This window comes from Lycorma delicatula, chromosome 11 (assembly GCF_047948215.1).
Source record: "Lycorma delicatula isolate Av1 chromosome 11, ASM4794821v1, whole genome shotgun sequence".
Taxonomy (NCBI): Eukaryota; Metazoa; Arthropoda; class Insecta; order Hemiptera; family Fulgoridae; genus Lycorma; species Lycorma delicatula.
This window is the reverse complement of record NC_134465.1, coordinates 68,685,265-68,710,604: the sequence shown is the minus strand read 5'-3', so window position 1 is coordinate 68,710,604 and position 25,340 is coordinate 68,685,265. Positions and strand designations below refer to the sequence as shown.

The following is a 25,340-nucleotide window of genomic DNA, read 5'->3' as shown; positions in this document are numbered from 1 at the left end:
AAGATTAGAAGCTTTTGAAATGTGGTGCTATAGGAGAATGTTAAAAATCAGATGGGTGGATAAAGTGACAAATGAAGAGGTATTGCGGCAAATAGGTGAAGAAAGTAGCATTTGGAAAAATATAGCTAAAAGAAGAGACAGACTTATAGGCCACATACTAAGGCATCCTGGAATAGTCGCTTTAATATTGGAAGGACAGGTAGAAGGGAAAAATTGTGTAGGCAGGCCACGTTTGGAGTATGTAAAACAAATTGTTGGGGATGTAGGATGTAGAGGGTATATTGAAATGAAACGACTAGCTCTAGATAGGGAATCTTGGAGAGCTGCATCAAACCAGTCAAATGACTGAAGACAAAAAAAAAAAAAAAATGAATAATAATAAAAAAACCGAAATGCAACTAGATCGCGTTTCTTTTAAAAACATCATCGTTAATAGAATACATTACGGCATTAGAAAAATAAATTATTGAAAATGCATATTTTCATTATCAAATATTTTAGTTCGTCTAAAATATTTAATATTACTTTCCCTTGCAAATATAATACCTATATTAAAGGGGAACGTATGGTGATAATTTAAAAATGGAATATCGGCTTTTTTTTGTACATCTAAAGCAATGATTCTCAACCTGTTTAGCTTCACGACCTCCAAAAAGTAAAAAAAAAAAAAAATGGTACTTACGTATTAACGCCACCGCAGCTATAGCTTTATTTAAAAACTAAGTAGTCAATCGGATTTCGGTGGAAAATGAACAGTCTCTTTATTAATTTTAATAAATGGTTATTTATATTTATTTATTTTATAAATATAATTTAACCAAACTTTAACCTACGCTCGCTAACCTTGACTAATTAACACCGTAATTTTTTGAGTAAAAATATTTAATAAATTCAGTAATTATTGCAATTATTTATTACTTAAATAATGAAAACACTCCTGTTAATTAGTCAAGATTAGCGAGCGAAGCGAGCGTAGGTTAAATTATTTTTATAAAATAAATAAATATAAATAACCATTTATTAAAATGAATAAAGAGACTGTTCATTTTCCGCCGAAATCCGATTGACTACTTTGTTTTTAAATAAAGCTGTAGCTGCCGTGGCGTTAATATGTAAGCACCAAAAAATATATATAATGAATATTTCGCGACCCCTCAACCCAGTAAAAACCTAGTTAAAACTATTTAGCTGTGTTGATAGCGACGGGTATGAAGTGTAAAAACATGAGCAATTTGCAGATACCTTCATTATATGCACGTCCTCCTTATAATTTGGTCTGCTTGCGTAATATTCGTTGCGAGAGTATCATGTTCGAACATGTATATGATACTTTTGAATGTCGTTGTTCTCAACAGAATAAAAGCGGTGAGGCGTAAGGGAGTGCATTACGTTAGTTTAGTTTCGAAAGCGAAGCTTGCGTCTGTTGCCTTCAAAATAAGTTTTTAAAAGCGTGGTTTCATTTAAAATAATAATTAAGGTTTCGGTTTATTGGTGTACGGTCAAACGATGTAAACATGCAGCAGCGTGTTGAAGAGCTAAGCGACATGGAGATTATTACTTGTCTCACTGCTTCAATATTTTTGTGTGTTCGAACGCTTCGTGAGCTACCTGGATGGTGGTTCTTCCTCAAAGCTGAACCGGTAGCTCTAAAATTGGACACCCATAACTGAATTGTCTTCTTATCAGGTACCGCGGCGTGTAGACCTGGCTGAAAGTGTAGACGAAATAATCGCTGCGTATTGATAACAGAATCACGATTTTTAAAATAAGTTTCAATAACCGAAGTGCGACGCTTATCACTTCACGTCATGGTTCTTACTGAAATGGCAAGACATCCGCTACAAAATGGCGTCTGACACCACGCCCTGTACTATTAGCGCTCCACCCAATTGGAAATCGAGGAGTTATTTGTGTGAAATCATTTTGTTCTTAATTTTTTTCTGACAGATGTGCGACATACGGTAATGCAACATAATTCTCACTCTTATTACTCTTTTTTTATGGTTGGCGATATATTATTATAATGTTTATGAATTGTATTTTAAATATTTTATTTATGATATTTCCCAGGTAATTATTATTTATTAGATCTTTTGCGTTTTTTTTTACAAAAGGATTTCCAATACCCCATCAAAATTACAACAATCTGAATAGTATGTTTTCTAAATTAAAATCGGCGATAGAAAAAAAACTTAACAAGTCAACGTAGTACACAGCGTTCCGTGTAAAGATTGTAACGCGTTGTAAATTACACAGACATCTCAATACCTAAAAAAAAATAATAGGAGCCTATAAATATAGAAAAAAGGATGTGACAGCCTCGTAAAACATACAATAGAACATAAATACTTGTTCGATTTCAACAGTACCAAAATATTAGACAAAGATCAAAATACATGCAGAAGGACCACTCTAGAAATGATATACATCAATAAAAATACAAACGCTGTCAACAATATAACGGACATAGCCGGATTAAGCAACATATACAAGTATGTTAATTTAATTTTTTTTTAAATCGTATTTATATTGTAAATTTAGTTTTAAGGAAAATAATGTTTAATGTTTGTAATTTTTGAGAAAAATATGTGCATTGTAAAGGTTTCTATACACAGGAAATAGTAATCAGGTTATATAAAGTGATACATATAATTATCTAAAGATAAAATGAGTCATGTATGAGTAGTAGGATCTATTACAATTGTGGGGATAAAATATTGTTTTCTAGGATGGGTAGGCCAGTTAATTTCTTAGTTTGCAATAGAATTTTGTATGATGTGTGTATGAATGTGTATTGTCACCTGAGGAAGTTTAGAGAATCCTAAGGGAAATGTGTTGTGTATTTAATTTATAAGTTTGTATAGTTGATTGATTAATCCAAGAAATTAATAAAGGTAATATTTTTAAGTAAAATATGTCTTGTTTTTATATATTTAATTCTATCCTATCAAGAAAAAAATAAACTTTAAGAAGAAAATTAATTAGATTTAGGGAAAAATCGAGGGCAGTAGATCATGAGGAAGACCGCCGAAAAGATAGCTGGACCAAATATAATAGGCGACAAGAGAAACGTTAGGCACATTGATTCGAATAGCAGAGGACCGTGAACTATGGACGGAAATTGTCAGAGGGATATGAATCGGGTCACCAGCTCTCAGATATGAAAGGAAAAGGTCACTGATAATTATTATTATTAATAGATAAACAGCCATTCATTATTATTTTTCGAACAAAACAACTAAAAAATTTATTACAAAAAAAGCAGAAATCGCAGGCAAATCCTTTTCAAAGTTGGAAATTTATAAAACAAGATTTTTATTTTGTATATTTGATTTATTTATTGTTGATTTATATTAATAAATCTAGTTTTTTTCACCCGTTTAATAATGATACACAATGTACGTGAAGTATTGTATAAAAGTTTTCTCTTATTGTGAATTACAACTGTTGCAAAAAATATTGTTTAAAATTTTTCAGTATAGGTAAGGTAACGTGTGTCCTTTTCATATTTGCGTATGTGTGAGTGAATATACGCGCCCGTACGTATTTGTACTGTCATAGCTTCACTACTAGTACGTACTACATGCAACGGTATATTTGTATCGCTTTGATATCGATTTCCTTTTAAATCGATAGTCTGGGTAACGTTCGGTTCAGGAATAGGAACAGGTTGTTGACAAACGGTAGTACAGTACTTTTCAAGGTTAGTCCGGGTTTCCTATTGACAGTTCGGTATCGGTAGTGTAAAGAAATTGAAGAGAGGAAGGGGTGTGAGTAAGTTTTGTCGGATATTGAACTTGTGAAGGGGGTAGAAATAAAAAGAAGAAGAGGAATGGAACGGAAAGCTTTAGATATTTCAAGACGAGAAATATATTCAAACAGCGAATATGCATGCACACACGCAACATGAGTTCCACAGTCGTAGTATAACCGTTCTGGTTAGATGGATATTGAAGTAGAAAAGAGCACTGTACATTGTCGGTTGAGGTATTCTGTTTCTTATTTCTTCAAAAGAAAAAACCGAGAGTTTCTGACGCCGTTTGAATCGGTTGCTTCATTGCGGGTTGCCGGATGGATGGTTCAATCGAAGTATCCATCTGGAATATTTATTGATCAAATGACATTCTGTACTTATTTTTTTATTTATTTCTTCTTGAATTTTTCTTTTTAAAATACATATATGAAAAGAAAAATAAATATGTATTTATTTTTCTTTAATATCAAATGTAAGATTGAAATTGGCCTAAGAATTTTCATAAGATATTTTCAAAACAAATATTTTAAATAATTTTTTAGTAAATTCACATGCAACAAAAACGTTTACTCATTATTTATTTATTATTATTAATTTTTTAAGTATTCTCCCTTGTGAACTCCATATGTGTTGACATTGTTCCCACAGGCAGGAAAGTCAGGAAGTTTTAGAAAAAATCAGGAAAGTAGGAAAAATTACAAAAAAATTCAGAGAATTCCATATTTGTTACCAAATTAAGATTATGTTATTATTAATTAAAAAAGTATTTTTTTAAGTAATGTTAGGTATTGTTTAAGTATGTTAGGTAATTAATTGCAAAATATTATTAATATTTTGTAATTATTTACAAAATAAGGTGTTCCTTTCTAGTTTTCTTTTGTATTACTTTTAGTCACAATGATTTTAATTTTCCTTCAAGTTGTGAACACACTTATTTGTTAAATTGAAAATTCTTAGATTTTTATTTAAACCAAGTTATTAAATATTTTTTTTTTAATTTACTTTGCAAAATAATGTCTATTTTTGGTGAAACATTTTTAGCAATCTTAGGTGCAAGTAATTATTTAAAAAAATTAATTTTGTTAGTTTTTATTTCTTATCTGTGTTACTTTTAGTTAACATGATGTTCATTTTTATGCAAAAACTTATTATATATTGTGTTTTTTTTTTACTTTGCAATGTGATTTACTGAAATAATTTATCACAAAAAATAGCTTAATTTTAGATGGATATTACAGAAAAATTATTAAAAAAATAAACTTTAAAAATTAATGTAATAATAAAGGCGTGAGTTGGGTGGATAGTTTGGGGATGATGGAGGCTGCCAAGAAAAACTCCTAATTTTAAAATACAAGGTTTTTATTATCTAGGAAGTGGTGAATATTTTTGGCTAACATCTATTTAAAGTAATAATAAAGAGTAAGGGCTATCAAAAAAATAAGATTTTTACATTTCAAATGTGATTGGTAACTTGCAAGATGGATTTAAATTTAAAATAATTTTTTTTTTTAATAAAAAAATATTTTTTGTTACCCCATACCACTGGAGTGAGATGAAGAAACAATTTTTATTGCTGAAAAAATATTGATGCAAAATCTCCCATTAACTCCTTTTTTGAAGCAAGTTACAGCTAAATAAAGAAAAATATATATTCATTTTTTTGGTAGGGAGATGAATATTAAATAAATTTTTTTGGTAATTTTTGAATTGATCTTAAACTTTTGTAAGAAACGTTTTGTCTAAATTGCTCCTGCAAAGATTTGAAATTTTTTTCAGGTAAGACATTCTGCCCTGCTTTCTAACTTTGGCAAATATTTCATAGATTCTTCCCGCCCCTGGAAAGTGGTAACTATCTACCAAGTTTGAAGATTGGTCAATGGGGTCCAAAGTTCAGACCAAATACATGCCAATATACATACACATGAACGTCCGTGTGACAAAAATAAATTTTTTGGAGCATTAGAACAGAAATTTTTCACAGATTATTTATACTTTATTTAAATCTATTTCGTCTGGTTAAAAATTTTTGTTTAAAATGTGTCTTTTAGGTACAAAACTTAAAAAAAAAAACTATTTTTTTAGAATTTTGTTTTACCTATCTATATATTTTCCAGTTATTGCTATAGCAGCATATACCACTGTAGCAATATAGCTGAATTAGCCAGGTGGATTTCTATAGTTTTTAAATTTATCCTAATTAATATCAAAGTAGTTTTAGAAACATAAAATGAAAGGAGATTTGAACAAGAAAGGAAAGCTCTCATGTAGAAAATGTATAGATTTGTTAATATTATTTTTAAATTTTCACGAGGAAAAAATAGAAAGATTTATGGTAGCAAAAACATGAGTGATATGGAACACAGAAAGGAAAAGAATTTTTCTTTTTTGTCTTCGAAAATGCGGTGTTACAAGAGGATTTGAAAATTACATCAGCTGATTTAATTCAAAATGAAGAGATGATATCATAACACAAACATAAAAGGAAAGAAATTTGTAACAGAATGGAATGCAAGGATAGTAGAAGAATGTGTATCTCTCTACTAATTGCAGAACCTGGACAAATGTTCATTGCTACTGTGTCTTTCATTTATTGGGAAGGTCTTTTATTTATTTAGGGGCAGTTATAATTGTTTTATTTTATTTATGAATGGAATTATTAGTTGCGTTCTGATCCTTTAGATCACGGAGAATTTGTTTAACCCACTGGGTTGGTCTAGTGGTGAAAGCGTCTTCCCAAATCAGCTGAAGTCAAGAGTTCCAGCATTCAAGTCCTAGTAAAACCAGTTATTTTTACACTGATTTGAATACTAGATCGTGGATACCGATGTTCATTGTTGGTTGGGTTTCAATTAACCATACATCTCGGGAATGGTCGAATTGAGAATGTACAAGGCTACACTTCATTTACAATCATACATAACCTCATTCATCCACTGAAGTATTATCTCAACGATAGTTAGCGGAAGCTAAACTGGCAAAAGAAAGGGAGAATTTGTTGACTGAGGCTGACCATGGGAGACTAGCCGCATATGAACTTTTTTCTCTCGGTGTGATTCCACTTCAATCCGTCCCTTCAAGTCCTTTCGGTGTTAGTGCTTTCTGGCCAGTAGGAATACACCTTTAGGGGGCCATAGCGTTTGGAGGATGCAATGCGCTTCCCTTTCCGGAGGGAGTAGCATGTGCTGGCTGGAAAAATTTTTAATAGAATTTTTTTAAATTCTGTTACCAAAATCTAGGTTGGTAGACTTTGTATTATCCAGTTTTGAATAATTTTATAGTAGAGAGTTGCTTGTAAAAACAAAAGAATAGAATCTATTAATAAATATTTGAGGGTGTAGGTTGTAAAATTATGCTGAGGTTAAAAGATTAGCATAGAAAAAGGACTGATGTCCAACCAACTGAATGACTGATAATTAAAAAAAAATTGCACGTTTTTGTTATTACCTATTTTCAAAGGAAATACAAACTCTCTTAAATTTAATATACAAATGGAACAAACAAGTTTGTGAATATTCATATTTAATTTAAACCGTATTATGCAAGGCAAATTTTATGAACAAACTAGCGTATGATATCATCAGTCCTTGTGATAGTAGAAAAATTTTATAAGACTAAAGCAGATCTTAATTGAAAAATTTTCTTTCTTTCTTAAATAAAATAAAAGCGTTAGATTTAATTTAACATTACTTCTAAATTTAATTGTGATTTACACAGTACTTGGTGCTTTTTTATCTGAATGGGATGATAATTTAAAAAATAAATAAATCATTCATTTTTTCATTTTGGTTTCTTGCTGAGAGATTTTTTTTTTAATACAGTGAAAAATCTTAAACTTTAGTACATCATATTTTATGTACATCCTTTCTTTTCTCCCTTTTTTATATTATATATTATTTTATATAAGGGAAGGACAGCATGCTATTTGATTATTAAATATTTCAATCGAAAGGGATTTTAGGATTGTACTAAATGATCATTGTAAGATATATTTACAGAATTAAAAATTCTAGTTCTTTGTGGTAGGAAAAGAACTAAATTATGATACGGTAGGTTTGTATGATATAGTTATCTGTCACTTCCTAGTATAAGGTTGTTTGATTTGTAAGTTAGAGGTAAAAATTATTCCTTGGCTGCACATTTAGTTTATGTTACTTTCTACCAAAATGAAGGTTTATTGCTTGTTCAGTTTTTTAATATACAGGAAAAGAAAGATTTGCCCCATTTTTTTCCTTATTTCCTCTAAATATAATGAGTAAAAGATGAAATTCTAGAAAAAATAAATATAAGTAAAACTGATTTTGGATTACTTTATTTCATGTAGTAGAAAATATTTGTTATTTTAAATTTATTCTTTTTATGTTACTTTATTTACTTTTTGTTTTTATATATTTAGTTTGATACATTTTTAAAAATAATTTGTACTTCTGAAATACTTCAAAGCAATTAATACATATTTATTCAGTAGTGATCATAATGAGATGATAAACTGAATTTTAATACTACTACTCCGACTTCTGTGGCCAAGTGGTAGTAGTATCTCGTGCCATTCATCCAAAAGGTTCTGGATTCAACAAATCTTGGTATTTTTTATAAGCTAGTAGATTCAGCTAACATAAAGTTACTGTAATTAGGCGTAAGCCTATTTTTGTTGCTTTTGGAATTAATAAATAAGTGTAATCATAATATCTCTTAGGATTTCAAAATTGTCATGAGACACGTGTCTCGCTTAACCTTTCCACTGTTGTCATTAGACATGATTCTGAGTCTCAGTTTGGTGCGGTTAATTTTTGAGATAGTAGCTGTCTATATTTCATTAATTAAAGTGAATAAAATCTATATTCATTTTAAAGGCAAAATTATGAACATTTACTAGTGGCCTTTGTTTTAGTGTATTGTTTTTCATTTTTATTTTTAAAATTAGGTATGCAAAATGTGGTGTACTTATATCATGACTTGTTTTTTTTTTTTAAAAAATGTTTTTAAATCAAAATAAATTACTTTTTTTTTTAATAGTGTGTAGGCCTAAAATCAATTTTTATTATTTAAAAGGACTCAAATTAATTTAATAATTTTTCCTAGTGATTTTTTTATTTCAGAACAGTAAAATTAATTGAAGTTATTTTTATTAGAACTCTAAAACAATTTATAATTATTATCAAACTATAGTCGCAGTAGCTGGTAAGTGAAATTGTGTAACAATTTTTATTTTTGTTGGCTACTGTTTATAATTTGTAATATGCTTTGAGACATGAAAAATGATGTCTCGTTACGTCTAGTTACAATGAGACATAAATTTTTATCTCGGTTATCTTTTATTTTATTTTTTAGAAACCAAACTTCCAAATAACATTTTTCATCTAAAAAGAGTATTAGAGTCTATCAAGTTGAAAAAAAAACTTTGTAATTTTGTTTAACTTTTATTTATGTATAGTAAGTAATATTTTTTCTACTAGGATACATTATTATTTATTTATTTATAAAATAATGTTACATTTGTACACTTTTATGGTTTTATTATATGTATGCATTTGATTATGTTTTAAATATACTTTCACATAATAATTGTAACTTGTTCCTGAATCATGTCTATAGATGAAAAGTGTTTTGGTAGATTTAAAATTTAAAACTTTGTAAATTATTTAAATAAATGTTTTTTTCTCTGTCGCTTCCCCTACTCTCTACCAAATAAAGAGGAGGTAAGTTATAAATGTGAAGAAGCTGTATTATTGGTTGCTCCCCAGATTTTTATCATGATAACTTATCGCTTGGCTTCTCTTTTATGTTACTTTAGTAGATGGGTTCCAATCAGATTGCGTGTAAATTTTCTCGATGGAAGATTTCTATTTACCTTTTGTTTTCCTTGACTCAGTGAATGATGACTATAAAAAGTGAAAGTAAAAGGATGGGATCACTTGAATGAGTTTAATTTATAAAAAAATATGTGCGCATGTGTGTGTTTATATGCAAGCAGATTGATGATGGTGATGATTATGCTGATACTCCCAGCTTAAAATATACCTTTCCTTCCTTTCTTTAATTCCTCTCAATATTGCTCATTCTTTGCCAGTTTTATCTTTCAACTCTTCATTCCTGATTTTCCGTCTCATTCATTTTGATAATCTTATCTGAATTTTTCAATAAATTTTTACGGATACAGTTCAAGATTTAAAACCATGTAGTGGAATACAACAAATGAAACACTTTACAATTCTTTTGCTGTTCTTTTTCGATATGTTTTACAATAATAACTTCTTTGAATCTATTGAAGTCTGCATTTTTCTTGGCGATCCTATTTTTAATCTTCATTATAAGCATATGTAAGCTGTAATAGCACTTTAGGAACTTGCTTGATACAACTTTTCCTGTAAGCCATTTGCTTCCAGATTTCATATCCTTATTTACTGTTATTACTTAATTTTTTCATTTTCTTTCAGACAGATATTTTTTAAAAACGCCTTTTTTAAATCTGTGTCAGTCAAGTGACTATTTTTCTACATAAAAGCTCTCCTTAATTGTGTCAGTCTGCTTTTGATCTTTATTCTTTACTTAATTAATTCTTTGTAATTTTATTGACCAAATAACAAAATTCTACTATTCTTCTTGATTTAATTGAATTGATATTTTATTTCATCACTTTTCTTTTACTATTTATTTTCAATTAAAATTTTTCTCTTATCTATAAATTTTTTATTAGTTTTCTAATTAATTTTTTATTTCTTTTAAAAAGACAATGTTATCGGCAAATCTTAATGCATGCTTTTTGTTACACTAATTACGTTTCATAAGAAGAACACTTTAATATTTTTATTAAAAATAAATGAACACACACACAAAATATTAGTTTTTAAATAACATTTTGTAAGAACAGTTTTTCTGAATTTTTTTTAAATGTATTTTTTAAAACTTTTTTCATTTTTGTAATACCAACTATCTCCTTGGAACTGTTCTAATGTTATTTGTTATATTTATATCAGAATAGAGATAAAACAACAGCTAGACATCTACTGGATTATGAGTGACGTGTAACTACGTTTTATTCTAATTAATTCATTGTGTAATCATGTTATTCATGATTTTAATTGACTGGCAAGGACTAGAAATTATTTTTCTTTTTAATCATTCATTTTGTTTATATAATCTTCATTAAGATATATCTGTTATATATATTTTAAATCTTATTAATAAAAAAAAGTATTTATGTTAAGAAATATTTTTTTGTTTTCTAAATTTTCAGGAGTAATTATTTTTATATTTTTTTTAACATTAACCACTGTTAAAAACACTTTACTCAGGTATTCTATAATGAATCACTTTTTATCCTGCATATGTGTGTGTGTGTTTGTTTGTGTTATGGATAGCCATATGCAGTAGTGTAAACATATGCATGAGAACGAAGAGCTCTTCAATATTTTGCATGCAGATATTTCTTAAAGAAGGTTGTGCTTGGTGAGAGACTGCATTGTGTAAAGGGGACTTTAAATCATAGAGTGGGTGGGGAATAGAAAATATGATAAATATGCAGTGGTTTCAAACCTCTCATACAGTACAACCAGTATAATGTTCCTACTATCTTAGTATATTTATATAAACACATACACACAACACACTAAAGATGTAGCGCAATACTCCAGCAATATTAAAATTTTAAATAAGGGGCAGCCCATTCCTCTCTTTTTATAAGAAAGGAATTTTGTAAGTATTCTTGTTCTTTCTTTTTAAAAATCTTCTTTCAAAACTAAAGTATTAAGTGCATGTATTTTAATTTTATATTAATATACCCTTGAGATTTTATGTTTGTTATATCGTATAATGATTTATTGCCATTGCTGCATAAAGATTGCACTGATGATTTGTCGCTGTATAAAATCTTATCTTGCATAAACTTGATTTTAGGAGGATATTTAATATATTTTCATACATAATTTCTTCATGTTAACATATTTTTTACATTGTTTTTATAAATTTTTATTACCTGTTTTAATAATTGTAAAAAATATGCTTTTAAATGAGAGCAATATTTAGCCCACTAATGAGAAATCTGGCTAAAAACGCCTGCTGCAGGATATGTTTAAGATGGTTAATGTAAAATAGTTTATAATAAATTCATTATGGGTTAAAGTTTCCTCATCACCAAAGGAATTTTGGTCAGAATAAGGTATCTAATACCTAGAGCATTCGTTCTTAAAGTGAGTGATAACGCACCCTTGTGGGCACAGGAGGCCTTCAGGGGGAACGCTCAGATGGTCTAGGAACATGATGATCGTTTTAAAAAAAAGGCAAAAATTATCTTTTCTTGATATTTCAAATTAAAATTAAATACCTACTACACTAGTTCAAAAAATTAAAGAGACATATATTTTATGATAAAAAATTATTGTATTCAAACTGCTTTAACTTGAAACTGCAATTTTTTTAAAAGAAATTTTAATAAAGATACTTCCAAATATGATTTAATATGCATTTTAATTGCTCTCAATTAAAATATAAGTTTCAACTCAGAAATAGGATATGTTACGTTTAAGAACAATAATTACAATTGCTGTTTTTAAGAGCACATCTTAAAAACAGCAATTGCAATTATTATTTTTAACAGATGGTAAGTTTAAACATTTTGGGGGCGCTAGAAAATATTAGATTCTCAATATGGGCAGTGGGCGAAAAAGTTTGAGAATCAATGACCTAGACAAACCTTAAAATCTAACTTCTAGAATTGTTTATTTTGTGCCACGGATCCAACTTTAGAAATTTTATTAGTATCCTTAATCTTTTCTTTTTATTGTTAATTTTTTTTAACCGAGTTATTTTCTGGTCAGAGCATGCAACCTGTCTGATTCCTGGAGAGTTAGCTTAATTTCTGAATTGTTTACTAGATGAAGTTATCCATTTTAATTTCCCTCATTGTGGCTTATTGATTTTTTTTTTTAATTAATATTTTGAAAGAATACAAATTTGAAAAAATTTTTAATTCTCAAATGAATTTAACTTAGATTTTAATATTTGATGTTGAAAACATATTGAAAAATGGAATGAGACTAAAAATCAGTAACCACAGTTTACTAATAATTTTAAAAAATTATCTAAGTTGGTCTGCATTATTAAAACTTGTATAATTTTTTAAAAAATTATTCAACAATATTCATATATATAATATCAGTGATAGGTTCTCCTTGAACCCAACTTAGTCGGGCACAAACCACCACTGCCTGTCTTTCTGGTACTTTTTATTGATGCAGGTTCTTGCGATTTTCTGGAGTATGTTTGTCTTTGATTTTTCGTTCAGGTGGAAAAGTGTTTCTGCAGCATAAGTGGCTTGTGGTTTTATAATTGTGTTGAGTTATCTTATTTTTGCGTTTATTAATTGGCATTATTTTGACAAGCTGTTGATAAAGGACAATTTTTGCTGATCTTCCTGTTTGTTTCTAGATCTCTACAAAAGTCTGATTTCCCGCTGCTTTGTAATTCTTCATCTCACCCAGTGCTTGGTAGAATTCTTTTATTGTGGGAGGATTTATGTTTTCTGGTGTTATTACTGGAGTGTTGGTGTTGAAGTTAGGGAGTTCTCTCGGTTCTTCACAATTTAGGAGTTTTTTTAAATATTTACCTTGGTCTTATTTAGCTAGGTGCTTAATGGTTTTGTATTATCTTTATTGTTATGGGCCAGTTTACCATTTTCATTCTTTATTATTTAAGGTTGGGGGTTTGTATCTTTGGAGCTGATTTTTGAAAGTTTTGTAGCAGTCTCGACTGTGTTTTATTGAATTCTTCTATTGAGTTAAGTATTTCTCTATAGTGGTGTCTTTTTTACTTTCTTTAGGGTTTGGATGGTTTCTTTTCTTCGTTTTACTAGATTTTTGGAAGGATGTTTCTGATTTTTGGGATTGGTGAAATACCCATGCTTGATATCTTTTCTCCACTGTTTTGTTACATTTGCTGTTCCACCATTGATTTTTTTTTACGGGATTTTATTGGGGCTAATTCTTCTGTGATTTGTTTAAGGTTGTTGACTAGATCTTTGAGTTTATCCTGTTGTGGTAATTACAGGTACAGAATAAAAGTTTTTTTAATACATGAAAAATGTCTAGACTGGCTGGGATCTGAAGCTGGCCCGTCTGTATGAAAGAATAAGATATTACCGCATCATCACTGAGGTTAACATTTATTCTTTACTTTCCCTCAGAACTTAGAAGTTATGAAAATTTCCATAACTCTTCTTCTGTACAATGGGATTTACAGAAGCTGTTGTAATGCCTTTGTTGATAGTCAACTACTATATTGCTACTCTACAGAGTTATATCTTACCTAGGGGATTCCACAAAATGCTGAAATCGTAATTATTATTGCTCTTTATCCAACTACAATTAAATTTTGTTTATTTAAAAAATTAACTGATAGAATCACGCTCTATCAGTAAAAGTACTGTAAGATCTTTTGTACTAGTACATATATCCTTAGTTAAATTTATATTCTAATATTACATTAAAAATAAAATACTAGAAGCTTTTTATATCATCACTGCTGTTGCTATAACAAATATTAACATGATCCTTGTTGCTGTGATAAGCTTGTAAATTTTTTTAAATATTATTTATAGTTGTGTAATATTTAAGTGATACACTGCCATAAATAAAAATGCTTTTAAAACTATGAGATGATTGATAATTTTAGCAGTAATATTAATTTAATATTTTTTATTTATTAAATATGCATTTTTATTGTTACAGAATAATTATGGGAGCTGATGGATCATGGTTGCTTGTAGTATTATTAATGGGAGCAGTAGGAGCAGCAGATGATTGGTCAAATTGTCCATCAGTATGCAGATGTAAATGGGTATCGGGTAAAAAAGTTGCTGAATGTAGTAATGCTGCTTTAACAACTGTACCAGATGGTCTTAGTTCAGAAATTCAATCAATTGATCTTTCTGGTAAATATTTAATAAGATGCATGTTTACATTCATTATATGTCATTTTCTTACGTTAATATTATTTTGAATAATATTTTGTAGTGTTAATTTATGTGTTACACCACATTGTGAATGATAAAATATATATCTGTCTTATTCATATAAATATGGTAGAAACATTTTAATATTAAATACAACCAAATAGAATCAAGACAAGATAAATAAATTATTAAAAAATGAAAATACACCTTACCAGCAAATTAAGTGTGACTCAAGATGTTACGATTTATTTCAAAACCATCAACTGGAGTTAAAATATTATACTATTAATAGAGTAGCAGTACTATTCTGAGTAAATTGTTAAAATGCAAGGGGCATTATTTTTAATTTTTTAACTTATTTATAATATTAGGCATATTCATAAAGTAAGGGCTGTCGACTTTTATTTAAATATTAGCAGATCTGAACACAGTTTCACATATGCAGGGCCATCTATCAGCTGTTTATAAAGCCACTGCAGTTGTTTTGATTTAGTAGTCGTTTGCCTGCAGATGAATGCAGTTAACAATATCTGCGACAATCATTTCTCCAGCCAGTTGTGAAGTGCACACTGTGATTCAATTTTTGTGTGCAAAAGGATCTTCAGCTGCTGAAATTCATCAGGAGTTGTGCCAAGTGTATGTACGTATCTACAGTAATAAGTGAAGGAAAGGTTAGACAATGGTGTCGAGACTTTAAAAATGGCCGCACAGATGTGCATGATGAAGAGTGGAGTGGCAGGCCCAGAATTCAGACCGATGAAATTATTGAACAAGTAAACCGAAAACTGCAAAGTGAACTGAGATTGGTGATTGATGATTACTGCTGTGGATGATAAATTTCTGTTTGTTGGATGCATCTCTACCTACACGATTGGCACAGAAAAGCTCAGATATCACAAATTGTGTGTAAGATGGGTACCAAAAATGCTCACCGACCAACACAAAGAGCAAAGAGTGTGCAGTGGATGAGCGTTTTTGACCGCTATCGACAAGATGGAAATGATTTGTTTTCCCACATTGTTACGGGTGGCAAGACGTGGATATCAAACCAACGGTCAATGCAGTGGTGCCATTCAAATTCCCCAAAACTGAAAAAGTTTTAGCAATCTCCGTACTCGAGATGAAAAATGTTGGCTACCATTTTTAGGGACAAAAAGGGCATTATTTTGGTTGATTTCATGGAACATGAATCAACAATACAGCTGACGTGTACTGCGAAATGCTCACCAAACTGAGATGTCCAATCCAAAATCAACAATGCAGGAAGCTGTCGTCCGGCATAATCCTCCTTCACGACAACATGTCCTCACACTGCTATCTTAACCAAGAAGAAGATTCAAGGTTTTCATTTGAAATCTTTTGACCAAAGAGCAAAGAGTGTGCAGTGGATGAGCGTTTTTGACCGCTATCGACAAGATGGAAATGATTTGTTTTCCCACATTGTTACGGGTGGCAAGACGTGGATATCAAACCAACGGTCAATGCAGTGGTGTCATTCAAATTCCCCAAAACTGAAAAAGTTTTAGCAATCTCCGTACTCGAGATGAAAAATGTTGGCTACCATTTTAAGGGACAAAAAGGGCATTATTTTGGTTGATTTCATGGAACATGAATCAACAATACAGCTGACGTGTACTGCGAAATGCTCACCAAACTGAGATGTCCAATCCAAAATCAACAATGCAGGAAGCTGTCGTCCGGCATAATCCTCCTTCACGACAACATGTCCTCACACTGCTATCTTAACCAAGAAGAAGATTCAAGGTTTTCATTTGAAATCTTTTGACCACCCTCCATATAGTCCCAACCTTGAACCTAGCGACTATTTCTTCTTGCATTTGAAAAAGTGGCTTGGTGGACAAGGTTTGAAAATGACGAGGAACTCAAGTCTGCCATTATCAACTGGTTCAGTTCCCAGGTGGCAAACTTTTGTGCAGAGGGGTTAAAGAAACTGTTGCAGTATTACGAAAAGTGCTTAGAACTGAATGGCAGTTCTGTGGAAAAGTGAAGTAGATATGTAGTTAAAAGTGTAAGTAAAAACCTTTTCTCATTAGTTAGTTTTTTTTAATGACCAAACGGCCCTTACTTTATGAGTATGCCTTGTATTTTAACTCGATGGCTTTGAAATAAATCAGATCTCAAGTCTCACTTAATTTTCTGATAAGGTGGATTTTGAGTTTTTATCATTTATTAAATGTATCAGCGGTAGCCATGTTTGGGAAATTGACAAAATGAATTATTATAATAATAATAAGAATAATTTTATAAATAAAATAAGCAATAAATTAATATACATTAGAATACATTAATAATTCAGTAATATTTTTTTTAACAGTCTTGATTATTAAAAAAATCTTAATTGAAAAAAAGTCAACCCAACAGAGGAATAAGAAATACCATTTACAAGGAATGGATGAAATATAAAGCACAATCCCTCATAATTGACAAGTGAAACAAATGTGGTATAAAAGTACATTTTATTTCCTAAAAAAAGATTTACATTTATATTTCTGTGTAATCGTATTTACAGCTCCTTATTTCTCCCAATGGTAAACCAGTTTTCTCATTCTGTTGATGAAGAATGCTGGTGGTTTTTCCTTGATCTACCATCTTACTGTCCTTCAGTTCATCATCTGTGATGAAATGAATACCGTTATTATCCCGCTTTAATTTTGGAAAAGTGAAAATTACATAGTGCCAAATCTGATGAGGATAAAGGGTATGGAGTAGATTTAAATTTCGACTTCACAAGAACTTTTGCATGATGCCATGCATTATTGTGTTGGAGAATTTTTGGCTCCTTGGATTGTTGATCATGACACATCCTAAGGTGTTTTTACGTCTCTATATACTTCATAAAATTGTCATTCTTGCAGCTTTCAAGGTAAGTCACATCACATGTTTAGAATCTCAGAATACTCTCAAGAGAATTGTTTTTGAGGGTTGTGTTTTGAATTTTTTTTTAATGTGACAAACTATAGTGCTGATATTCCATGATCTGCCTTTTTTCTTCTGAATCATAATGATACACCCAAGTTTTTTTCTCTTATCACAATATTGAAGAAGAAATCAATCTCTTTCGTTACAATAATGTTTCAGAAACAGTTAACTACATTCTTTTTATTGTTTATTATTTTCTGTGAATATACGTGGTGCCCACTGTGAACAAATTTTCCACGTATCCAATAATTGTGTCCAACTCATTCTTTTGATATACATATCTCGATGGGGATGCATTGTTGTTTGATGTGACATCTATTTCGAATCAATTCATCCACTTCTATTTGATGCTTATCATTAATCCAGGAAATACCAACCGCTGCCAGATCTTTCCTCAATATTCACTTTAACAGGTTCTGAGGACAAAATTTCATTGCTACCTACTCACAGTACTTCGATCAATAGTTTCATGACCGCAGATTGCTTTTAGACAATGATGAATGTCACTAATGTTCACTTTTTCCACTGTTAAAAAATCAATCGCTTCACATTTTAGTCTCGTTGACATAACACACGTACTCGACTCCATGACAATGGTGACTGACAGAAAATAAGAGAGTATTAATAAATGAGTTTTGGAATTTTAGTAGTAGGTGATTGATATGACAATATGACAGACAATAAGCACATGTCGCTTTTTGCAGTATTGTGTTCTTTTGTTACCTTCTAGTGTGCATTACATTTCAGCCGGCCCTCGTTGTGCAGCACAGTATTCAAAGTTTATAATTTAAACGCATTATTGTATGTGTTTTTGTTTGTTGTTATTTTATTTATCTATAGATTTTTAGGAAATTCATTCCTTCTTCAGGGATGTATCCAGTACAAGCATATAGGGTGATTGCTTTTCACAAAACTTCAGTCCACTTGCTGGAAAAGAAGATATTCTACTTTCTCCTAGACTTCTTAATATTTCTTTATTAAAACCATGATTTGATTTAAATAAAAATATTCAAAAATTGGCAGGAAGGTGAAATATCCTTAAAACTTTAGGCTTAGATTTGTTAAATGTTTTTTTTCATTCAATATAATGACCGACATCTTTATGATGGCTCGCTAACTAAGGTGCTTCCTATGCTGGGATTCAGTGAAGTTTTAGCCTTTCTAAATTTCTAGGTACAATTTACATTTTGATGGTGAATCAGAGGGTTGTGGTGTGTCATAATTTTGTTTGGGAGCAGTAATATTAATTCAGGATCAGTTAAAACATAGTGGGAATGAAATAAGAATTTCATTCCCTCTATATCTGCAGCAAGAACTGAGTCTCTTATTCAGTTGATACCATTGCGTACAAGAACATATATGAATATGAGATTGCAGATATTATAACAAATCTCTGTGTTGCAAGAATAATGATACTTGCAATCATTATTTTAGCGAGTAACAAATCTCTGTTCAGTAGAAACTGCAAAATTATTATATTATTCCATTAAGTAATATATTCTTTTTTATATACCAAGTCATTGTTAAATATTGGGAATCATCTGGATGATTACAACTTTATCAAAATCTCAGAGAAAGTAACTATCCTAGTGTATGTCTACTTCAGATGCTTTACATGTGTACCTGTTGTATAAAAAAGACTGGGACTCATAGTATAAAATGTAATATATTAATTTACTGCTACTCTTTTCTATGAAAAATAATCCATTATGAAATTGTTTCTGCTGATGATGTATGACACTACTGAAGAAAATTACCAAGTCTCATCATCCTGAACTGAGATTACTTGAATATATCATTAAATCTGATTCTTGGCAAACTGTTCTGATTCTAGAACTATTTTTAGAATTTTTTCTAATCATTAGCGTACAGAAATTTAAATTCTACACTAAAAGTTTATCATTAATATAACAATGAATAAGATCATATAACTGTAACATAGGTGTTCCTTTGAAAACATTTTTATATGAGATAAATAGAATATGAAAATACCCAAATTATTGATAAACATTAGTTTATGTCCTCTGTAGTTTCTTTGTAGCTGAATAAACTTTGTGTATAGCATTTCATGGAATAAATATTTTTCCCAGTCTGAACCTGTCTAAAATAATCAGTGTTAAAGAAATATTATAATAAAGTGCAAAGGGGAATAATAGGAATTTCTCGTTGAATTCTTCTCCCATCAAACCCACTTGTCAGTTCACTCATGCTTAGTCCCTCTGGGCTGCCATAACATCCACTCCTCATCCTCCTGTATGGTCATTCATGTATTGTCAGTTGTTGCAAATTCATCAGACATTTATTTACACAGGACAGAGTAACTACCGGCATTATGGAGAAGGTGGAAATAGAATGAGTGGAGTGGGTTCTGTTATGTTATAATGTTGACAGTATTCTCTTTGTGGTAGGGATAAATGGATGGAACAGCTCAATTGAGTTTGATGTTGGTTCTGTAATATTGCACACACTAGAGAGTAGTACAGTAGATTTATGATCTTAATGTTTGTGAATAATGCGGTATTTTACATTCTAAAGACCAGAGCATCATTTGTCCTGGATGTAACAAGAATGATTTATAAATGTTAATCATTCTTTTAAGTTGAAGCCAACTTATTTTGAGATTCTATTTTTTATATAATTATCCTTCTTTTTTTTTTTAAACTAAACCTGTTTATCTGTTTCCTTGTTGAATTATTCTCGATTAATGTTCATCTTCTTTTTTTTGTTACAGGAAACACATTACAGTCAATTCCAAAAGAGACTTTTCGTTCAGTATCATTGATAAATTTACATAAAATATTTTTGAGAGACTGTGGTATCCAAGAATTGCATAAAGATGCTTTCCGTGGTTTAGAGATATTAATCGAATTAGATTTGTCACGTAATCGTATTCATGTAGTACATCCAGGAACATTCAGAGATAATGTACGATTACGATTATTGTATATGAATCATAATCCGATACAAAAATTAGAAGATGGATTATTTACAAATTTAACATTTTTACAAACAGTCGATATGAGTAATTGTCAATTATCACATATAGGACATAAAACATTTGTAAATGTTCCGACATTACAACATTTACATTTAAACGGTAATAATTTAGTACATATGAAAGTATCTGTTGTTGAACCTTTAAGAAAATTAAATTCATTAGTGTTAGATCATAATCCGTGGCGATGTGATTGTCATTTAAAAGCTTTTAGAGATTGGACAATTGAACGCAACTTATATGTACAACCGACATCATGTTCTGAACCACCACATTTACAAGGAAAATACTGGAATGAGATTAGATCAGAAGATTTTGCATGTAAACCGCAAATTATTTGGCCTCCAGTTGGTACAAGTATTGAAGCTGAAGGTGATGAAGTTACATTAACGTGCCGTGTATCCGGTAATCCATTGCCAGAAATACATTGGGTTGTTAATTCAAGAATAATTACCAATAATTCTAGACCTGGTTATAATGATTTACGTTATACTATTCGTGAAGACCGTAATGGTTGGATGAATCTTACAATAATTAGAGTAAGACCACAAGATCGTGGTGATTTTACTTGTGTTGCTAAAAGTCCTGGTGGCGTTGATGAACGAAATGTTACATTAAACGTTAGACCATATCATGATGGTGGTCTGTTGCCAATTTCTAGACCCAATGAATATTGGCCGTTATTAATGGGATTAGCATCTGGTTTAATTGCTGTATTGTTATTAGCTATTGTTCTTTGCTGCTGTCTTTGTAAACGACGATCAAATGAACATCCTAGACCAAAAAAGGTAAGTTAAGAAATAGTTAAATTTTTCTTGTAAAATGTATAACCATGTTGCAACTTCAATTATTAATTAAATTTTTGGTAAATAGTTAAGGTTTTTTTTTACAATTTATTAAAGGTATAAATAATTAAACCTGATTTTGATTCAGTTACTGTGCAAAGCTTTTTTTCAAATTTAATTTAAGATTTGTGCAATTGTTAAAATAAAATGTTCTTTTGCAATGTTTTCAGAATTAAACTATTTTGTTTGTTTCATTGAATGATTGTTCAATTAACTACATCAACTTTTTATAAAAAAAAAAAAAAAAATTGATTACATTTTCAAAACAAATTTTGTTATTTCCAGTTAATTCATATTCTGTTAGGGTTATATTATATTATAAAAAATCAAACAAATAAAAATTCTATTTTGGTTTTTTAATTCTGCCTGAATAAGAATTATTAATTCTCCAAAAAGCCATGCCCTGTGTAAGAAATTTAATAATACACTGTTCAGTTTCATGAACTTAAAGGTGTAATTTATAATTAAAGAGGTTTTCATTTTTAATTTATACAATAAAAATTAAATTACAAAAGTAATTGTCATAAAATAAGTCATAAATTTTCAAGATAAAAATAACACAATTATGGTAACTTAACTATTGAATAGATAAATCATTTATTAGTAACAGAACATTAATATATTGAGCTGTAAATGATTATAAATTTGAAGCTGAATACAATTTATGAAATCTTTTGACTTTTTATTTTTTATTTGTAAGTTGCATTGATTGAATACTAAGATTTTTACCACCAATATTGAATTATTGTTATTAATTTTCCAGTTCTTAGCCAAGAATTGAACCTGGGTCTTTGGTGTTTTTGGCAACCATGGTATCGCCTTAACCACCAAGCTAGTCTATGTATTCAGTATATATGTTGTAGGTGAACTGGAAAATCAGGCTTATACAATGCGCCTGGCTAATGGAAATTATAATCTAACCTAACTTTTGAACTTTTTGTAATTGAGCGTTTTAAAACTCATATTGTAACAGTTTCAGTTACTTTTACAACCATTTTTAACTGCTTTTGTTGTTACTCACGCTGACTTCAGCTGACATTATTACTACCAGTTTTCCTTGCAAAAAGTTCAGAAAGTTGCCAAACTGTATTAGATCTTGATTGTGGTATCTTGATTGTGGTTGTTCATTTAATGTCCTTTAGGCAATCATATTGAACGTGTACTAAACATTTATTAGTAACTAGATATGTATGGATGAATATTCAATGGCCTAGAGCTATATTTAGATAACGGGAGGGTACCCTATGATATACGTAGGTGATATCTGACATTGCATTTGTCCCAGTTAGTGTTGTTGAAGAGTTTTGATGATTGCACTAAACAATATGCAGGATCATTTATTATAATTTACATGGTGCTATCCTTAAGGGTTAGCATTCTGTTCATTTTATTTATTTTTATTTTAATTTTGGGTTTATTTATGGTTTTTTTTTTAAATATTCAAGTTTGTTAAGGTATAAATTATTCAAAGAATTAAAGGGTTGTTCTGTTAATGGATTTGTGATTTTTATTTATGAATAGCAGGCACACGTTGACTCTATCTTGTCATATTAAGTGCCATATTGTCACTAATATGGCATATTTGCCTAATATATATCATATTAAGTTTTCATACTATTACTGTAAGAAGCTTCCACTTATCCAATGTAAAATATTTTATACGCTTAGAGCACTTCATTTTATATATTCCAAGTAAATTGTATGCAGTTGGCGAGTGTGTTTTGGTTTTTGTTCTGTGTGTTACATTATATTCAGTGTTTTTCAATCTTCAAATTATTTTTTCTGAATGTTTAATTATGTATGTTAGCTTGTTTTGGTGGGCTTATCTTTATTTATTTTATCTTCAGTAAGACAATGGTGTTATATTTAGTGTGATAAATATTTCATTGTGCTGAGCTCTAAGTAATCTACAAATGTCATGATTACTACTAATAGTCTTGAATCATTAACTTATAGTTCATTTGAAATCTTGTCAACCATGAGTATGAACATCAGTTTTGATTTTTTGTGAATTTCAAATGTGTGATTTTTTTATTTTTGTGTGATGATATGATGAAGAAGTGTATTTCTAGTTCTTATACAGAAGTGAAGTTTTTATTTCAAGAATTCTCAGCTGTTATAACAAAAACATTGGGATTAAAACATAAAATTATGTTTATTTATATAATAAAAAAATTTCTTAGCTCTTCACCTATTTAATAGGAGATATAATTTAAACATAGATCTGAAGAAATTGAGATTAGTATCAAAATTGATATTTCCTGTAACCATCAAAACATTGTTTATTATTTATATAGTAGTTAATATCCTCAATTATTATGTCAGACTAATATGCTTTTTTGTAAATTAGGGTAAACAACTGATCATTAACATACAACGTAATTAAATTTACTAAATCATAACTTACAGGTGTAAAGAAGTCGAAATTTGTATCAAGCTGGATATTCCATGTAACCATCAAAAGATTGTTTTAAATTTAGATATTTTTATATTAAACTAATCTGTATTTATATAAATTATTGTAAATAACATTACATAAATAGATTAGCTAGTCTCCATGGCACTAGCACTTGTGTCTCAATCTTTCATCCGGAGTTCCGAGGTTTGAATCCGTCATGCATGGCTTTTTCATGCTACAAAATTCCCATAAATTTACTAAATCACATTTATACAGTATTTGAAGAAGTTGAGATTGGTTTTGAGATCTGATATTCCCTCTAACCGTCAAAATATTGTTTTTTATTTTTATATTTGTAAATCCTTTAATTTTTATATGAAACTAATTTTGTTTTATATAAATTAGAATAAACAATCATCATTATTTTTAGACATTGATATTAAATTTGGTAAATCACTTTCATGGATAATTGTGTTTTTTTAAGTAGCTATGGTATTTTCAGGAGTGACTTACATTGCTTATAATCGTTACATATGTTGCATGTAGCGGAAAAGTTCAGTTTTTAGCATGTTAAAACATAATATAGTACTTAAAATATAGGCAAAGATGTGTGATAATTTTTTTTTTTTTATTTAGGTTCCTGATAATGGTCAAATAAGTCATCAGATACCAGCAACAGATCAAGAAAAAAGTCTTCTTACTGTGGTAAATCCTGTACAGAAACCACCAAGACGATATGAACCTCCACCTACTCAACTTTCTGAACTTAACCGAAATTTACTAGATGACACTGGTATGAGGAAAATTAATTTTTAATATGTAAATTTAATTATTTCTATTATCATTTAATGAAAAGTGTTAAACACGTTACATTATTCTCTATTGAATCTAGTAGGTTAGGATAACCAAGCTTGATATTAAAATTTATGAAACCAAGCTAGGAAGACAGCTACAGTCAGAATGAAAAGATTTTTATAATTTGCTTAGTTTAACCCCTTCCTGCCCATGAAGTGTATTGTAGTAAATGTTTATTAGTCATGACATTATATTTACCGTTAATTACAGTCATCATGTTTAAACATTTTTCCCTTCACAAAGTAACTGATACATTTGTATCACTACTTGCAAGCATAATTCCAGCATGTTCATTTAAATTACTTCAGACTTTACCCTTAAAATTAAGTAAATATCATACAGTACTATACCTTTAATCAAGCATACTGTCCAATCTGACAGTGAAAAATTACCATACCTGTCTACTGTAAATATCTTTTCTGCTTTTCCTCCAAACAGCATACTTATTGAAAATTATCTAATTCAAACACACTTCATAAAAAAGGGCAAAAGCTATGGAGCAATGAGCTTCATATGTTGTTACATTGATGTAAACAAAGTGACTGCTTCCTGATTAGTGGAGCAGTTGTCATGGCTCTATCCGTAGTATATGTGGGACTTTTAAATTG

The 25,340-nt window shown here is 29.8% G+C and overlaps 1 protein-coding gene across 4 annotated transcripts in view; it reads left to right on the top strand.

Annotated features, from left to right (window-relative positions):
- LOC142332235 (uncharacterized) overlaps positions 1–25,340 on the top strand; it is a 670,235-nt gene that overhangs the window by 632,825 nt on the left and 12,070 nt on the right. For all 4 annotated transcript variants that reach the window (XM_075378535.1, XM_075378533.1, XM_075378534.1 and 1 more), the window contains 3 exons: positions 14,476–14,678; positions 20,371–21,422; positions 24,514–24,670. In XM_075378535.1, coding sequence (XP_075234650.1) covers positions 14,483–14,678; positions 20,371–21,422; positions 24,514–24,670 — 1,405 coding nt within the window. In that variant the 5' untranslated portion in view covers positions 14,476–14,482. The remainder of the gene's footprint in view (positions 1–14,475; positions 14,679–20,370; positions 21,423–24,513; positions 24,671–25,340) is intronic.